This window comes from Parus major, chromosome 4, assembly GCF_001522545.3.
Source record: "Parus major isolate Abel chromosome 4, Parus_major1.1, whole genome shotgun sequence".
Lineage (NCBI taxonomy): Eukaryota > Metazoa > Chordata > Aves > Passeriformes > Paridae > Parus > Parus major.
The window spans coordinates 31,879,908-31,899,173 of record NC_031771.1 but is presented as its reverse complement, the minus strand read 5'-3'; the positions used below and the strand labels follow the sequence as shown (position 1 = coordinate 31,899,173).

General features: G+C 40.5%; 2 protein-coding genes across 5 annotated transcripts in view; both read left to right on the top strand.

The window, feature by feature from the left end:
* NEK1 (NIMA related kinase 1) overlaps positions 1–5,538 on the top strand; it is a 57,950-nt gene extending 52,412 nt beyond the window's left edge. For both annotated transcript variants that reach the window (XR_004496873.1, XR_004496872.1), the window contains exon 37: positions 4,072–5,538. The gene's annotated coding sequence lies outside the window, so the exon portion shown is untranslated. The remainder of the gene's footprint in view (positions 1–4,071) is intronic.
* A 1,568-nt stretch (positions 5,539–7,106) lies between these two features.
* Positions 7,107–19,266, top strand: part of SH3RF1 (SH3 domain containing ring finger 1) — an 89,431-nt gene continuing 77,271 nt past the window's right edge. For all 3 annotated transcript variants that reach the window (XR_001520883.2, XR_001520880.2, XM_015623839.3), the window contains exons 1-2: positions 7,107–7,199; positions 8,369–8,851. Coding sequence is in view for 1 of the 3 variants with exons in the window: in XM_015623839.3 (XP_015479325.1) it covers positions 8,471–8,851 (381 nt within the window). In the remaining 2 variants the exon portion in view is untranslated. The remainder of the gene's footprint in view (positions 7,200–8,368; positions 8,852–19,266) is intronic.

Genomic DNA, 19,266 nt, shown 5'->3' with positions numbered 1-19,266 from the left:
TCTAAGTCTCCTGAGAGTGTAACATAGCTACAGACTCTTCTGGGACAAAACCCAAACCAACTCTCCCTGCAGAAGAGAAGGTGAAGAGATTACGGTACTTTTCAACAGATTGCCTGATTTGGACAGTAGGAGGAACTGCAGCACTCATCATAAAACAACACAAACCACACTACAGATACATTATTGTTACACATATGTCACACTTTAAAACCATTTATGCTTTTGTGGTCATGAAAGCTAAAGACTTACGCCTCTGTTAATCCACTTCCAATAACTTCTTTTGGAATAAGACACTTTGGATAAGGTGTTTGTTAAGACCTGCAGAAATTTCTGAATTTTCATTATGCTGTCATGCAGTTACCCAAAGGAGAAATAAAATACTTTACATCACCTGTTGCAGAGCCTATGTTCTGAGTGAACATGAAAATTTCTCATCTAGAAAGACTGAAAAGAATGCTTAATATGCTCTAAAGATTTATTTAGTGTGAAAGTGTGAATAGATCTGAGGTTTCACCCTGTTACTGATTGGAGGACCCCAAGGCTTTGGCCATGGATGTTTGCTCTTGGAGGGTTGACTGAAGGATCCCTCTAGATAAAATAGCACAGTATTGTAAATTCTTCCTTGAATGTGAAACTTACTGACTAGCTTTGCCTTCTCACATGATTTTAGAGAGTAAAGTTGTAGTGTGTTTCTAGAAATACAAAGTATAACAAAAGGTAGAATCTAGGAATTGTACACCTGACATGATGGATACATACATCTTCTAAAACTCACAACTTCCTTCCCTCTCCACAGCCCACATGCGAAAGTGCCTCTGACTCTCCTCAGCAGTTTCTTCTCCTATCTAAAATTGAATTTTTTAATGGTTTTTGTTTTGGTTTTTTTTTGTCAAAAAATATACATGCCAAGTATTCGGTCTCGTGACATTCGGCTTCTTTTGGATACTTTGGTAATGAGGTGTGGTAATGAAGACTAAGTAAACTTTGATGAATGTTGAATGTCCTCCATGATATTTTTGTTTATTTAAAAAAAAAAGAATTGTTTGGGCCCATCATCTCATCTGTGTTTGAATAACATTTGGGTGTCCAAAGCTCCAAACACTTGTCACAGTGTTACTCAAAGATAAAACTGGACTTTAGTCATTCCAGCTCACTATCACTGGAAGTAGTTTATAACAGTTCTGCCTGATCTCAGTCTAGAGTCACTAACATGATAATTTTACTTCAATATTTATATGATTATTGGTTTATTGTTCATATGAAAGAGCTTTACACTGTGACTGGAATGCAGCCTTTGCAAGTGGGAAAAATACTAATAGCTTTTTAATAGCTTACAATTTGCTAACAATATAGGCAAACTATTAAAACAGCATGTAAGCATTCCAAAATGTCTAGGGCAGTCAATAATTCTAAAACTACATCCTGAATCACTTATAAATCTTTGGGAGACCAGACCTTAATGGGGCTGGGAGATTTCTAGAGCAGGACTGAACACATAACGTAGTATGCTCTGTTCCCACTAGAATCTCCCCTGTGGAGAGAGCACTAATTCTAGAGGGGCAAAGAAGCATTAGGCCCAATTCTGCAACCTCACAGTTTAGGTCTGTAGTTTATCAGCTGTATGAAAGGAAGGAAAAAGATACTCTGATTTTGGAATAAACTTATTAGGAATGGATTCTAATATTTCTGCTCCTCTTCTAAAATCTTCACAGCTGTACCATCTAGCTTAATGCCTTTAAACATGCACTCTCCTTTGTTTTTCCTTTAACATTATTTGTAGTAATGGAAAATTCAAGCTTTCTGGTTAATGAGATGCAGGCATAATGTTCCCATCAGCATAATGAGCATTTAAATCAAGTTCTTGACCAACTACCAACACCTTACTGCATTTCTACAGCATACAGCACTGAATGATGCAGCTAGTTTCTGGGGATCATAAGCACCTGTAAACCCAGTGTTTTTCTGTGACTGACTAACCTAGTGCGAATGTCCTGTAACAAAAAGCTTGATCAAACACTGAGAACTTGTAACATGTTTATTCTTTAATGCCACAGACAGTTTTTGTATTGCACATTTCCTCCTTGTGACTCAAATTAAGTTACTGCGATAGCAGCGATATGTATAAAGTTACAATCCCAGGTTCACCTTATCAGCAAGAACCGGTTTACATGAATACACAAGTGATAGTGTACCCAAGAAAGCTGGATGCCTAGAACACAGCATAAAGATGTGCTTTCAGTATATTTTGGCTTCTAGTTTTACAAGTCTTTTCTCCCAGCTCCTCACAAATACCAGAACAGCAGAGATCCTTCTGGCAGGATGCAAAAGCCTTAGAAGCACATTTGTCATTTATGTAGTTTAAACTAGTTCATAACCTAAAAAGTGCATTAAGGCTAGCACAAAACTCAGTTTGCCAGCAAACCAACCAGATCAGTATCAACCATGCTGAACTCCTTGCTGCTAGAATTGTTGCCAGCAGTAACTGAGCTAGGTAATTTAAAGCTGGACTAACAGAAAAAAAACCCCAAAAAAACAAGACATCAAAGCAAAACCAAACTGCAATCCCCCCCTTAGCTCCTTGAAAAAACCTAGAAACAAAACCACAGGAAAAAAAAAATCAACTCTTTAATGAAAAAGGACTGAAGTCACTGAAGAACATCTTTGCTCATTTCCACCAGACCGAAGAAAGTTGTCCATGGACTATCTTTCATGATGTGCTGTACTTGCCATTGTAAAGCCAGAAAGATCAGCACAGCCATCAGCAGTTATGTCTCACTAAAGGGATGCCAATAGGAATTTTGCATGGCTTTTGAAAGGGGATCACCACTATCTCTCCAAGGGTTATTTTACAAGGAAATAAGATTGACCTTTTTGGTCTGTGCTTGAGATCTATATTGTATGGGAAAGACAGGCTAATGTGATCATTACAAATGAAAAATTATGATCCTTTCCTGACTAAATTAAATTTAAAAATGCTTTAAAAATATTTTAGTGAAAAATGTAGCTCAAAACAAAAACATGATTATGAACCTACAAATAAAATTAATTCAGACTATGACTGCCACAAGACACTGTTGTGTTTTCTTTCTGATAGGACGTAACAACTCTTGTTTGATCAGTCTTATTATGCTTGAGCCTTTTGCAGTTATCTGAAGACCAACAGGATGGAATTCACAAATAAATTAATTATGCCATCATATGTTTATTCTTGCAGGCCTGCATTTTTCTACATGGCACTCAGTTTTGTTTTATTACTCTAAATATATATAGTGCTAACATGATTTTTTCAGGCACATGGATTATCCCTGCTGTCCAGGGTAACAATCTTCAGGGACATTCTGTAGGATTAGAATGAAGATTGGACCTGGTGTTGTTTTGTAGTGCATTAGTGTATTTAGGGCATTACCAAATGTTTTTACGTTTAAGATTTGCATGTTGAAAAATGTACAATTTTGAAATATCCCATACTACTTATCCATTAAATTTCCTAAGAAACTAGATGCAGATGACTATAGAGTGCATCTCTTAGCCCCTTTTCACAATAATTACTTGGCAAAACCTGATGTAATATCTGGAAAGATATTAAGATTCTAAAGGTTTTATAGAGAACAGCAGTAATATAAAAAAAAAATCTAATATTGAATGTCCCTCCTACAGCAAAGGGTGCAGCAGACGTTGTTCTTTCTTTTTGTGAGCTGCCAGCTTATCAATTAAACAGTGTTGCTCAAAAACAGGCACGGTATAGACTGTCTCACATTTTACAGACAGAAGAAAAACTAAGGGTACTTGGAAATGTGCCAGAAACAGGAATTATTGCAGTAAGAGTTAGTTAAAATAGAAAGTGTGACTGTTTCAACAGAGCGGGCTGAAGACATGGGGAGAGGCCTCTAGGCTGTTTGGCCCAGAGAGTAAAAGGAAGGTATTGGTGAAAGAGAAGGAGTGCAGAGAACACAGTGGGTTAATAGCACAAAGGATGCTGACACAGAAAAAAGGAAAGAAAAAGGTGCTACAAGTTCTTTCTGCTACTGACTTTGTTTTTTGCTGTTCTTCGTACTGTCCTTTACTCAACAGCTTCCAGGTGTCTTCCAGGAGAAGAAACAACATACATTGAAGAAAAAAAAGAAGTGTACCTGAAACAGAAGAAAAGTTAATTACACGAAAAATGTGTAAAATACAAATATTAATAGACATTATAATTGTAGAAATCCAGGTGATTGAGTAACTGGAGGGCCTCATCTTTCAAATCTGTGTTTTTAAAGGATTTCTGCCCTTTGCATCATGTACTCAGTAAAAGCTGTACAAGGAACTAATAACTGTGCATTAGGATGGGATGATTTCAAGAAGTGAGGCCTTCTCACGTAAAAATGTCTGAAGAGTACAATTCCCTGCTTATGGCTGGTAGTAGGAAAGAAAAATGCTTCAATGTAAAAGCAATTCTGTTCCTTTCAGTCCTGGCACCGGCGTATTCCAGCCTCTCTGAGTCACTTACTGTGTAAGAGGGCAGTGGCATACATCTGCACACACCCCCACGTTTTTTTACATGGATCATAACTGTTTGAAAATTAACTACAGCTACTGCTCAGGAAGTAACATATTTACCTGATACTCTTCATATTACCTGATACTATATATTACTATATATATTACTGATACTATATATATATAGTATATAACACATTACCTGATACTACACATATCTACCTGATACTCTTACATATTTACTCTGACACTCTCAGAGTATTTACTGCTTTGGTGTGTATTCCACAATGTATTTAGTATTTTACAGACTTTACATAAAACACTATCAAAGACCAACCCTGATAAAGGGGTAATCTTTTTATCCTGCTTCCCTGAACTTTCATCTTGCTTCCCTGGTACACCACTGGTGTTGTAAATTCCTTTACTGTTTTAATAGATATTTTACATTCCTTAGGCAGCAAACTAAGTTTAGACAACAGTAATTGTCTTGCTTACAAAATTGTGCTAGAAAAGCTGGCAAATTATTACCATGAGATCTTTTGAAGAAGCTATGTCCAAAACTGAAATCCAATTGCAAGACGAGACTTGGTTAGATTCAACAAGTCTCTGTTTCAAATGTACTGATTATCCTTTTTTCTGTAGCGACAGCACAAACATGGCAAGATAGGGGAATACTATGAGACATAGGAGTATTCTTATGTATCAGATGTTTATACCCTTCTATTTATGTTACGATACTCCCTGGAAAGCACAGACATAGACCAGAAATCCATCTGTATCAGTTTTCCTAAACTCCAGAATTCATGGGGGAGGAAACCTTATTTCTTAATGAACTGTACATATTTAGCTGCTTCAATATTTCCACTACCATGACTGAAAAATAAAATAAAATATTGGAGATGCAGTATGAGTACTTGGAAATCCTAATAATTGTAGAATATCATTACCATTGGAAACAACAAAGTTAGCATATCCAGAAAGACAGAAAAGCCTGTCACACTATCAGCTTGTCCAAATCTACACAACCCATGTGTGAAAAAGAAAAAAAAAAAAAAAAAAGAAAGAAAAAAAAGCCAGCTTTTTATATATACACAGAATTCAGTAAGGATGGCAGCAAATTTAAAGTTATAGAATATCCTGCATTGGAAGGGACCCACAAGGATCATCAAGTTCAGCTCCTGACCCTGTACAGAACAGCCCCAAGAATCACACCATATGCCTGGGAGCCTTGTCCAAATGCTTCTTGAACTCAGTCAGTCTTTTGCTGTGATGGCTTCCCTGGGAAGCCTGAGCCAGTGCCCAACCACCCTCGGGGTCATGAAGAAACTTTCCCTAACATCCTACCTAAACTTCCCTTGACTCAGTTTCATACCACTTCTTAGAGTCAGCTTGAAAGCTTGAGCTACACACAAGCTTTTGGATTGCCTCTTTTTTGAGTTACAGTTGGCAAGATGAATAACTGGAACTTAAACTTTTGTCTAGCTTTTCCTCACTCATAAACAAGGGGTCTCATTTAATTTAAAAAGAGCAGGCTTTAACTTCTTTTTGTTTTATGGTAATTTTTATGTATCTTAGGGTTTACTTCCTCCTTCATTGCCACAGTCTTGTAGAGAAGTATCTCACACAAAACACCCCAAAAGAAAGTGCATCATCTCCTGAGAACACAGGTGTGTGGTTCTTGGGGGGGGGGGGGGCGGGGGAAGCGTGTGAAGCGAGGCAATTACCGATTTTCTGGCATCATTTATTTAATTAAGCAGTCCTATCACAGAACCCTTTAGTTTGGAACAGACCTCTAAGATCAGTGAGTCCAGCTGTTAATCCAGCACTGCCAAGTCCAGCGCTAACCATGCCCATGGACACGCTGCACTCGACCACACCACGGGCGTGCCGCAAGGGCCCGAAGGAGCACAGCCACACCGAGGGCAGCGATGGACGTGACCCGGCAGCCCCGTCTCCTTCCCTGCCCGTGCCCGGCACGGCGCCGCCCGATCCCCCGCAGCGGGAGTCGCCGCTGCCTCACCGTGTCCCACCGAGCCTCCGGCACCTGCGGGCGCACAGCCGGGGGGCTCAGCAAGGATCCCCCGCCCCGCACAAGCCCGCCCAGCGCGAGGAGTCTCCTTGGGCGGGCGGCAGCGGGCTCCGGGCACCCCGGCTCCTCCTTCTGTAGGGCCTGGCAGCCGCAGGCCGGCGCTCCGGGTACGACTTACCACAGACAGCGAGCGGGGGCAGCCCTGCGAGAAGCGAGCGACCACCCACCCTCGTTCCCTCCCTCGTCCCTCTTCCTCGTTCGCCGCCGCCGCCGCCCCCACACAGACGGCGGCAGCCCCAGGTGCCCGTCCGGGCTGCCCCCGACGCACAAGGCGAGGGGCAAGCGCCCGATCCTCCCGTCTCAGGAAGCCGCCAGTGCTCTCCCAGAGCCCCACCACTGCCCAAGGTACCTAGCGAGGTGGGCATGGCGGGGAGGACGAGGCGGCCCCACGCCCCGTCCCCGCCCGCCAGGGGCGGTGCTGCCGCTGGGCACCGCCGGGCCCGCCCCCGCTCCCTGCCCGCGGCCCCTCGGCGGGGCGGTGCCGGGCGGGGCGGTGCCGCCCCTCGCGTCAGCGGCCCCTGCGCGGCGGGGCGGGGAGGGCACGGGAGTCTCGGCGCTGCCGCGGCGGGAGCGGCACCGGTGGGGCCGGCGGCTCCTCACGGGAACAAAGCGGGGGCGGCGCGGCCACACGGTGAGAGCCGGGTGAAGGACGGGGAGGGGGCGGCGCTGCAGCTCCCCGGGGACCCCTGCGCTCCCGAGGGGGCATCGGCGCGGCTGAGGGGCCGCGGGCCCGACCCCTCCCTCCTCCCTCTGCCCAGCGCCTTGGGGCGGGCTGACAGCGCCGTGCCCCCGGCTCGCCCCCGCCTCCCGGGGAGCCGTCCCCGCTCGCCCCGTGTCCCCGCAGGGACCCTTCCGCGCCGCCGCCGCGGCGTCCCCCCGCCTGCGGGTCGCTGTTCCCCCGGGGAGCTGGGGAATATAAAGCAGTGAATCAGGGAGGCGGCCCGGGCGCGGAGCCCGGGAGCAGGTAGGTGCGGGACGAGCGCCCCGGGAGCCGCTCCCGCAGGCGGCTGCGGGGGCTGGGCGGAGGCGCTCAACTTCGCCCGGCGCTGGGCACTGCCGAGGTCAGCAAGCCTTTTTCTACCCGTGAAGTATCCTGGTGTGACTCCTCGCAGGTTTATTTATTTTTTTTTTAGGCAGACTATTTAGTGGTGCTTGGTTTTTTCCCCCCTCCCTTTCCCAGCCCCTCGCTGCATAGGCTGGGGCTGTCTGTGGGGGCTCGCCCCTGCCTCTGTGGCCGCATACGCAGCGCTCGTGTTGTCCTAACGATATGGCAGTAGCACTTCCTGCTGTAAATCACTTCGCGATAGTTTTTGAAGCGCTTCTTAAAGGCGGCACTGTAATGAACCCTCTTGTCACTGCTTGCGGTGAGCTTAAAACCTTGTTGAGCTGGAGGCTGTTTTCAAGGCTGAGCTGTGTAATGTGCTGCAGTAGTTTTCATAGAAAGGGTAGAAATGTAGTTCACTGTTAGTTTAGTGTTGGCATAAATGTAATTCGCCTTGCTATGCCCTGGTGTACACTGTGTGGTTTTGGACCTCTAGTTACCTTTGCCATTTTTTGTGAAAGAAAGCTCATCTCAGATGTTCAGAGAATACTGATGTATTAAGAACTATGAAAAGTAAGCTTTATTATACTGCTGTACTGAGGATAGATCTTTGTTCTAATTTGAGAATTTATTGAACATGTCTACTGAATTAGTCTAGTGATCTCTTATTCTGCTCTTTGTATGAACATCATCATACAAAATGGTCTTGCTGACTTTTTACAGCTTATTAATGCCTTTTTCCCCTCAAAAAATTTTAGAGCACGGTCAGAAGAGGAATGGATGTAACATGACACCCTTACAGTGCTCAAAACACACAAATTCTGCAAAGATTTGTTTTTTCATTAAGTAATACAAGGAAAATGGATGAATCGGCTTTGCTGGATCTGTTGGAGTGTCCTGTTTGCTTAGAACGCCTTGATGCTTCTGCAAAAGTCTTGCCTTGCCAACACACGTTTTGTAAACGCTGCCTGCTGGGCATTGTGAGCTCTCGCAATGAGCTGCGATGTCCTGAGTGCCGGACTTTAGTGGACTGCGGTGTTGACGAGCTTCCCAGTAATATTTTGCTTGTTAGACTACTGGATGGCATCAAACAGAGGCCTCGAAAACCTGGCGGTGGGACTGCTGGCACAAACGCTTTAAGGGTCCCCATCAACACTGTAGCTAATTGTGGATCAAAGGACCTGCAGGGCTCCCAAGCTGGACAGCAGCAAAGGGTGCAAGCCCGGAGCCCTCCTGTTAGGGTAAGTACCACGTGGTGACAGTATTTTGTTGTGTCCCTGTCTTTTCCTGCACCATTTCAAAATGGTTGATGGCCTCTGCTTTGGGGTAAGGGCAGTGATATAGTTAATACAGCAAAACAATATAATTTTGAGAATTTCTGTAGATTTCTAGTAAAGAATGCCAGTGTTCCTATCAGTGTTGGTTTAATGTTACATGAATACTAATAATGCTTCCTTATTAAAACTCAGTTTTTGAGGCAAGGAGAAGAAATCCTTAACTGTCCAGTTCAAAGACAGTCAAATAGAGCAAGGTAACTTACATGGAAAGCTTAAGTTAATTTATTATTAAGGATAGAGATCTTGTGAAGAACATTTGAAATTGTTTTTAGTTTGTCAACTGCAAGACTAGGTATTTCATTTTGGCTCATGCACTTTCTGAAATGAGTCTTATAATCAGTAAATTGCCTTTAAGTTAGACATAACAAATGTTAAACATGAGAGAGAAATCTTGCCACTAGCTTGTAAGTACCAAAATTTTTACTTTCTTTCCTTCAAAAAGAAATTTTTGAATTCCTGCAATCTGCTAAGTTGTTTGCACTCTTAGTCCTCATCATTTCTTTATTAGTTTTTCCTCAAGTATTTTTTCTAGGGGATTTGGAAGATCTTAATGGGAATGTCTTAATGGGAAGACATTGCCTTCTTTATATACTCTAATTCCTTCCTAAGAGCTATGCAACCTGTAGACTCTGTCATACCTTATAATCAAGATTCAGTAGCCTTGTTTATGATTATTCGTTCTAGAACCAGTGTTAGGAAGCGTAATTTTATGAGATGACAGACCTTGCTCTTTTTATCTAATGACAAAGCAGGACATCTTCTCTGAAAGATTTTGCTGCCCAGTTTGAGTTTCTGTGTTTGAAGTAGAGTTTCTGAATGGTTTATGTGGTTTCCGTCTTGTGGAGTTTATTTGGTTTTTATGAAATGTCTTAAGGAGTTCCAAGAAGAGGACCTGGACATATTTTTGGCAGGACTAGTCTTTATTTTGAAGTGTATCTGAATTATTTAGTTTACTTACCCAGTGAAGGAAGCCTAACACTGATTTTCCTCAGTTGTACTTGCCATGATTGGAATCTCTCCAAAAGATCTTAGATACACCTCTTAAGTTTACGTAAGGATTTAAAGTGCAGTTGGTTTTCCATTAGGTGATATTGCTTTCTCTGCTTGCTAGAGAACTCATCAGGTTCTTTACTTTAGAATATAGAAATTACAATTATCAACTCACTTCCCTCTAATGAGTTTTGTTTTGTATATATATTAACAGCCAAGGAGAGAAGGTGATCTGTGGGGTTCTTCTGTTAGTGGTTTGTTTTTGTGCTTTTGCTGAGTTTTCTTTCCAGAATGTAGAATCCTTAAAAAGTACTGCAAAGAAGCATCAGCAGTATCAAAACAAGTCTGGTTTCTCCAGAACTTTAAGGTGTTTATCATGATACCTTGCATTTGCAAATGCTCTTCAATTTAAAATAAAAAACTCTTATAATTTGTTATGTGGTTTTGTGTTGACCTTTGTAAATAACTGTGTATTTTCAGAGACTACTTCTCCTCCAAAAAGGTTCCCAATGCAGCACTGTATGTGAGGGACCGTACTTCAGAGTTTCTTAAAGCCTTATTAGACAAAATAATTTGAATATGGAATATTTGCTCTTTTTTTAAAATGTTCTATAATATCCTGTTCTGCAACATTTGCATTTCCAGATGTTGCACAGAGTAGAAAGCGATAACACATGGAATGTTCCTTCAGCTTATGCTGTACCATGCGCCATTAAAACTGTGACCATATGCATTCTTCAGGCAATTAACTGATACTCATTGTATATTAATGATAGTTTTCAGTGTTTTACAGTAAGTCTTATTCCAATTCTTGGAGTTGGAGTTTCACAGGCATTCTTGTGCCTTCTTTCCTTTGGGAGACAGGGAAAGATGATGATCTCATCATTTGTCCACATTGTCCAGAGCCTTTTTTACTAGGAAGCCAGTACTTTTAAGAACATGAGCCAACTTTGATGGATAAGAAGGTGGAGATATGAACTACTTTTCCATTTTCTATATGAAAAGTGGTTTGGAAAAAAAAAAAAGTCCAGAAAGCAAAATGCCACTTTAATGGACAGCGTTGAAATGAATGCCTTATTTGTTTTGCTAACTCTAACATAAAGATGCTTGCAAATACAGTTCCTCCCTGGGAATTGAAGAGGAAAATCTGTTTCTAGATGAGTGGCAGAGTCAGATTTCCTAAACTAATTTTGCTGAAGGGGAGCTAGTAAATGAAAGTTGCTGTTATGTTAAATGAAGTGAATGTGGATGAAGGCTGTCAAATCATAAACATTGTGCTTATGTGCCTGAAGTAATACTAAGCTCATAAATGCCCTTTCAGAGAATGCCATAATTTTCAGAAAAGGTTAATATAGCATGTACTGCAGCATGATTTCCTGAACTGTATCAATGACTGTGGAGTGGCCAGCCCTGTAATTGCACAGTATATTGCATTCTCTGTATGTATGTGGTGACACATGGCAATAAACAAACAAATGGTTTCTTGAGTCTTAAAACTAATGGAACTGGGTGGGTGGTGGGGATTAACGAATCTTGTGCCTAGTATCTCCCCCACTAGAGTAACCCTGTTTCTTTCTGTAACCTCTGTAAGCTTTCACTGCTGTAACAACAGCAATTTCTCTGTGCAAGTTCTTAATCTGTTTTGTTCCCCTGCTGTTTTGATGTATAAAGCCTCCTGTGCCTTTTCCTGGTACTGGCTGGACGGCATCCTGCTGCACCTGATGGAAAACTTGTTGTTTGTCCAGCAGTTCTGTTCTAGGCAGCCAGCTTGCATGGGACAACAAACAGTTATACGCATACTGCAGCTTTCTCTCTGGTATGGATGTGAATTTAATACTTTTCTCCTTTTGTTTCAAGTGAAACCTTCAGCTAGGTTGAGAGCTTGGAAGAGCTGTAAGAGCCAAAGCCTACTCTCAAATCTGCTTGGGACTGGTCATCGTGAGGAAGTTACTGAGGGCTGTGGAGGGACTGCATGATCACATGAGCCTTGTTTCCTTCAAAAGAGCATTCATCTTTTTATATTTATGCTCATGTTATTAATTTTTTCATTTTCACAGAGTGTGTCAGACAAGAATTATCCTAAGTTCCTAATGGCAGTTTTACAGGGGTATGTTTTTTGCAGAAGTCTTAAATGTAGCTGTGTGCATAAGCCGTGAGATGTTGGAGAACTGTTCCATCCTAGACAGATTTAACATGTGATCCATGTTTAACTTTTCCTTTGAATTCGTGTTTGCCTATGACACGCTAAGTCCCCTTCTAGTTTGTTGATAGTCCAGCTTTTTGAAGTTAGGGCTATCTTGTCCCCAGAACCTAGAGGAGAGTTGTCTAGATAGTTTGAAATCTCATCACTTGAAAATATTTTGTAATAAAGTTTTCAGCTGTTTTCTGGGCCAAATGTTGCAGGAAGAGCTAAGAGGATAATTCAAATGATCTCCATTAACAAAAGAAAAGTTGGCCATTCCTGATAGAGCTGAGTAAGAACTGATGGTGTAATTTCATTATATTATACTGTACGTCAGTGAGTATGTTACATTGTATGTTAGTGGAAAATCTTGTCAAGAAATGTTACAGTGAAATGTAAAAGTCCTAAAGCTTTTCCCTTTTTGGTTGTTTTTTATTCTGGAAGGCCCCTAGAAACTTTTGGAGATACCATTCTCAGTGAAGTCAACTTGAAATGAGAGGGTAAAGAGTCATTATAGGCTATTGGAAAATGCTCCTTTAGGTGTTAGAGGGGGATAGAGCCACTAGTATCTGAGCATCTGAGTTGTTTCTGATAAATTCTTTTACACTGAGGAAGAAAGGAAAACCCTCAACAGGAGATAGTTTCATGAGTTTCTGCTAATGCTTAGCAGTGGTGCCATGCCATGTAAACCCATGCATCTATTTTCATGCTTGTTTAACAAGGAAAATAATGCTAAAATTTTGTTTAGCTTTTATAAGCTAAGCTATAACCTTAACATATAACCTTTTAGACCAGAAAATAACAATAGAATGGAAAATGTGCATTCATAGATCAGTAACTTTATTACATTATTGTAAGTAAATATGGGGATCACCAAGCATAGCAGCAGGTGTAGATTGGAACAGATGTTGAAATCATCTTGGAACAAGAGTTAGTGGAATAAGAGAATACAAGGAAATGTATCAGTAAAGGTCTGCTGGAGGGGTACTCTCAGAAGAGGTTCCCATTGTCATAACAGACCAGACTGTAAAGGATACCCATTTAAAGGAAAAAGTAGTTGTAGAAAAACATGTAAAAAACACTGGCTAATGGAGTTAGTTCTGTGATTGTTATTTGTGGTCATAGGCTGGAGAAAATCACTACTTGATGGTACCTGATTTTGAGCTGACCCCCCCTGACCAAAAGGTTATTCTATACCATATGGCATAATGATTAGCATATAAATCTGGGGAAAGAAGAAGGAATGGGGTGGGGGAAGTTCCCCAAGTAACATTTGAGAATCTGGAGATAGATACCTATTAATGTTCTGGAGTGATCATTAGAAAATATTTTGTGATGCTTTGAAAATCATAAATATATGCTTTTGTTTCATTTCATGTTTGCTGAGATACCAGATTCTGCTTTTATGTTTACAGTTGCTTGTACAATTTTAGTTACTTCTGTGTAACACTGTTGTACCCTACGTGAAACTAGAGAAAATTTAATGGAGATCAAAAATATAAAAGGAAAGTAGACTGACTGTTGTGGTGTTACTGTGTTCCCTTTCAGAGATAAATAATTAGATAGAGAAGGAGGATAAGCAAAAGGAAGAACTGTCTCTGTATCCAGAGGCATTGAGCTTGGATTGAGAGCTTCCTGGCTCTTCCTGGCTTTGCTACAGACATCCTTTATGACCTTGCACAGAGTCACTCAAAGCTCTTTGTGCCTCTGTTTCCCATCTGCAGATATGACTGATAGTACTCTCTTTGTGTGACTCACTATTTAGACTTTATGCTCTCCAGGGCAGACATTGACTTTTTTAAAATACTGGATGTATCCATGGTTGTTTTACAATGGTTCCACAGTCTCAGTTGAGGTCAGTATATCCTGCTGTTAACTCTAAATCATTGACTTCCACATTACTGGAGAACTGTTCATAATCCATTTCCTGTCCCAAAGATGGTGCAATGCTCAGTGTCACATTGTTAAGAGGATTTAATTTTGTTTGGATGTTCAATAGGAAATCACATTCATACCCCAGTGAGGAAAAGCCAGACACTTGAAACATCTGTGGAAGTCATAGTCCACCCTTCATCTAGGGAAATCTGCATCTGACTGGCACACTGGTGTCTAGATCTGAATGTGTTTTGAAAAGAATAAGGAGAGAATATCTAGTGTAAATTGTGTTGATAATTCAGAAATGTTTAATTCCATGCTTTGAACCTGCATAGCTATCTTTAACCTGCCAATTAACATTAATCTGCTTGATAAAATAGCTGTCAAACTAGTGTAATCCCTTTTTTTTAGAAAACAATTAGATTTTGAAGTTGAATGATCTATAAACTAAAAAAGAAGTCCATTATTTACATGTGATGCTGAAATCTGAAATCCCTTTGAAATTTGTTTACAAGTTGGGTGGTTTTTTTGGTTTGTGTTTTGTTTTTTTTGTTTTGGTTTTTTTTTGTGTCTTTATGTGGAAGAGAGGGCTGTCTCTATTTCCCTTCATTTTCCAGTTTAATATTCCCCCATTTATGCAGATTTGTTTAAAACCACCTACATGAAATAAAATGGCGTCTTTTTTTCCTCCACTTTAATGTGGCCAGTGAGTTGCTCTACTCAAAAGCTTTGATCATTCAGAAAATTTAAACTTCAGCATTAAGAGGAAGTCTCAAGCCCTTTCTTTTAATGGGCTTGTGAAGGGAAGCAGATTTTTTTTAGAGAGAATAAAATTTCTTGAATTTTTTCTCATATTACCAAAAAAATCAAGTACCAATAAAATTGCTTTATGTAGGTGATCCAAGATCTGGTTAGAAAAGTCAGTCAGCAGTGCTGTTGCTGTGTTTTTCTGTGCAGAGTGTCTGGCTTTCTGCAATGCATTTAGTGGCTTAACAGGCCTCATGTATGGTACAAAGAGCTGGTTAGGATGGGGTCAACTAGAAATTCTTCTTCTCCCCCCTCCTTCAATTGAGTGAAATGTTTTTTTAATGGAATTTCAGTGTTTAGTACATGGATAGGAACTGCAGAAAACAGAAAGCCTTTAACTGCAGCTGTGATAATAAAATTGGAAACTTGTTATGATCAGTTGTTTGTCTTTCTTTCAGTGAACTTCCCCTTGTAGTGCATTTGGCCTTCTCCTTATGATACGCTTAACACCTTCCTTGGTCTTTTCTTTGGCTCCACTATTTTCCTTTCGAACAACCTCCTGCCTCTGATATTACTGTACTACTTCCAAGAAAAAGAAAACATCTAGTTTTCTTACCTCTCGTGTCTCATTTGTCCATGACTGTATCAGACATAAGCAACAAAAAAGAAACAATAAGAAAGAAAAAAATTTATTGAGGTATATGGACTACATACAATCTTGTAGCATTTATGACTAAGATCTGCCAAATACATGAAGAGCATAAAATATAAGTTAATATTAATGTATTGTCTAGCCTTCTGGGATTATTCTTCCCTTTTGCTTTTTCTTTTTCTTCTTCTCCTTTAAATCACTGACTATATCTACATCCTAGTGTGGTCAAGAATGTTTCTCAGTAATTACAGCTGAAATATCACTGGTCAGCCCTGTTCACCCATACACCTTGTTACTGCCTTTACAGAGGAAAAGTGTGCATCTGTTAAACCTCATTTCCTGTCAGATCCCTCTGTGTTAGACAGAAAAATTTGTCTTGGAAAATCAGCAGTGAATTCTTGGGTCAGTTGAACTAGATCAAATCCTTTATTTTCACATCACTAAATCAGAGACTTTTTGGAGAGCAGTTTTTTTTTGGACTGAGAATTGCTGCTTTGAGGTGAGCTGGATTCATTTTAGAAAGCAAGTGGCCCTGAGGTGGGAGAGTTATACATCCAAGTGCTCTTTTCTGCACTCCTTATCTTTCTTAGGTATAGAGGGGAAGATGACAGTACTGTCCTCTGACTGTCAGACTGAAAACTGGAGCTCATCCTGCTTAGAGAGCTTTGCTGCACTGAGCATGCCACTTATCCCTTTCCCATGGATATTGCCAGAGTTGCCGTGTAGTTTGTATGCAGAACCCGAGCTGGTCAGCACAGAGGCAGTTGGTTAAGTCTGCTTTCATATTTGCATCCTCTAAAATGTCAGGAAATTGTTGGGACTTAGAAAGATGCCCTGGAGATAAAGGAAATCACTCAAAAGAGAGAAATCCAAGTCCAGTATTTTGAAGTCTGTGGTGCTTATATACACATTTTTAGAATGTCATTCAATGCTTCTGGGAAACCTACAGGTTTGGGTTCTCCACTTGAAGGAGAAGTGAAACATAGAAGTCAATGTTTAATTTACAGACACTCTTGCCAAAGTATCTCAGAATCTGAGCCTGCTAGGTACACGAAGGTCAACTGTGGTGCATTTGAACAATCCGCTGTACGCTTAGAAGCTTTGGATTGTGACTCTCATTTTAGACTTGTGGCACTCAAGTATGTGGTTTATTGTCTAAAGTTAAGTTTTTGTAGTGTAAGAGTATAAGCACTTTAGAATTTTAAGTGATTTCTTGTCTAGGTCTTTGTTCCTATCTTACTTGGTTCTTGATTAATCCCCTCTGCCCCCTCCCTCCCCCTTCCCGCCCAGCATAAACACTTAAATTTTCAAGTATTAAAAAGCCAGAACCTGCAAGGATGTGTCTGATCTCCTGCAAATGAGGACGAGATTCTCGTGTGCCATCCCTCTCACACAGTAATTGTGTTTGAAATATTGCTGATATGCTTGGCCTTCCATATCTAATTTTTTGAATATGGTGTGAATTTCTGTGGGGTTTGTTTTGTTTGTTTGTTTGGGTTTTTTTGTTTGCTTTTAATTGAACTAAAAGCTCTGGTGTTTTAACTGTTCTTTCTATCTTTCTTGATTTTTTTGAGTCAAATATAGATAGTCCATTTTTATATTCTGTAAATGTGCAACGTGTAGTTTTATAGTTTCTAGCTGGGAAGTAGACTATTAATCATAAATGCATTTTGATCAAAGGTAAGCATTTCAGTGTTGTTTAAATATTAATATAGATAGCATTCTCTTCTCTGCAGGACTGCTGCCAGTGCTGTTCAGAAGGTAAGCCTGGCATCAAGTGTCCTGTTGGACTTTATAACGCCTGAAGTGCGCCTTAGTCTTTAGCATTTCTTTGTTATTAAAACTGATTTTATTTCATGGCATGTTGCGGAAAGATGGGGTAACTCTGCTTTCCTTTTCTTATAAAAGAAAGATGTGCACATTGCCTCTCTTGATTTCCTCTTTTCAGTGTCTAAGCTTTCAAAATATACATGTGCATTGAAAGCTTTTTAAAGAACTGAACCACTGTTTTACCTTGTGTGAACCACAGTTCTACAAGACAAGCTTTTGAAAAGCTCTGATTAAAGACAAAAGTACTCATTTCCACAAGACTTTCAAGCTGCTGAACTCAAGAGAGGGAATGCACAGAGGTGGCAGAACATCAATACTGAATAATTTGAAACATGTCTCTTCATTTTTATTTTTTTTGTGTGTGTGCTATCTTAGCCCTTTAGGTTATAGTCTTTATTTTATTTATATTCAAAGAGTAAGAATGAAGCACTTCTGACTTTGAAAAGTGTTAAAATGAAAAAATAGTCAAAGATCATCAGATGACAATCTGAGTTGGCATATATAGGGCATAGCTGTTATAGTAGCTTATTTTAAAAAAATCCAGTAGAGTTCACTCACTGTGGTAATGTGCCTCTGAGTAGTGAAGAAGCTTTTATTCTGAAGCTGAGAGCTTGCCAAAGGAGAATCCATGTCTCATGGACCTTCACTTGTTCATGTGTGCCAGTGCCCTTCTCTCTCACATGGTCTTTCTTATGAGCTAGATAAAGAGGAGATTCTTAAATCTTATCCACACTAGCAGGCTTAAGCCGTTTTCAAAACCTGTTTAATTTAACACAGTTTTAAATCCACAGCCTTATTAAGTTAACAAGCCTTCAGCCTTGCTACCAGGTTCTGTAATCCTCTTAGGTTTTGGACTAAGCAGGGCAGGGATAGTCAATAAGCAGATGAATAGATAATCTTTCAGAAGACAGATCCTAAAGTTGAGAAATTCTGATCTGAATTTCCATTCACTGTATGTAGTACCACAGTACTTACAACTTGAAGAACAAGTTGAAATGACTATCTCTTTCTTTGGGAGGAGGAAGAGTAAATAAAGACTTTTTTTCAAAAATGCATTAATTCCTGGTTTGCAACCCAATAAAATTAGGTTAAATTTTAAATATAGAATGAGTTAGATAAAAATAACAGTTTGTTTCCTTGCTATTGTGCGTATGCTGATTCAAATTTCATGGTTGTTTCACAAACTATTTTTGCAAATCTTTCAGGCAATCAGGAGTCTATGGACCAGAATTTCAAGACCACAAAGAATATTATTCCAATAATGTGGCCTTGGCTGACACTGCATTCTGTATATTGCTTCTGTTCAGTTTTGGCTCTTCTAACACTACTGAGCTTAAGCTGTAACTGTCTCTTGGGCATAACTCCTGAGGTAGTGGTGTTGAGGGAACTAAAAAAAAGCTGCATGTAATGGAGGAATTCAGCCTAACAAGAGGTTTCCTGCCAGACATGTTCACACAGCACCAGAGTAGGAACAGAGGAAGTGGATCATAGAATCATTAGTGCTGGAGAAGTCCTCCAAGATCATCAAGTCAAACTTTTGACTGAATATCACTATTACCACTAAACCATATCATGAAGTGCCACGTCTGCTTGTTTTTTGAACACTTCCAGGGACGGTGATTCTACCACTTCCCTGGAGAACTTGTTCTGATGATTCAAACCAGGTCCAGGAGATGGAGAGGGTGACCCTATGTTTGGAGAGGGTAGCAGAAGAGCTGAGCACACATCTAGCCTTGAGGCATGAAAGCAATCACTTATCTCATGGAAAGGGTGGAGAAGGCATCTGGTAGGAGATGGCTGAAAAGCAGAGACATTTCAGTACTGATGGGTGATAAAGACCTGAATGGTCAAGTAATAAGGGAGGAAGAGGGACAGTGGTGTTGAAACAAAACGAAATGTGATAGGTAGGCTTGGAATATATCAATAGACCAATTAAATAAAATACTACAGAGGAGATGGGATCAAGCAAATGACTTTTGGCTCACTGGTATTGAATTCAAGTCTTGGTGAGGGGAAGTGCTGCAGAAGTGAGCTGAAGAGGTA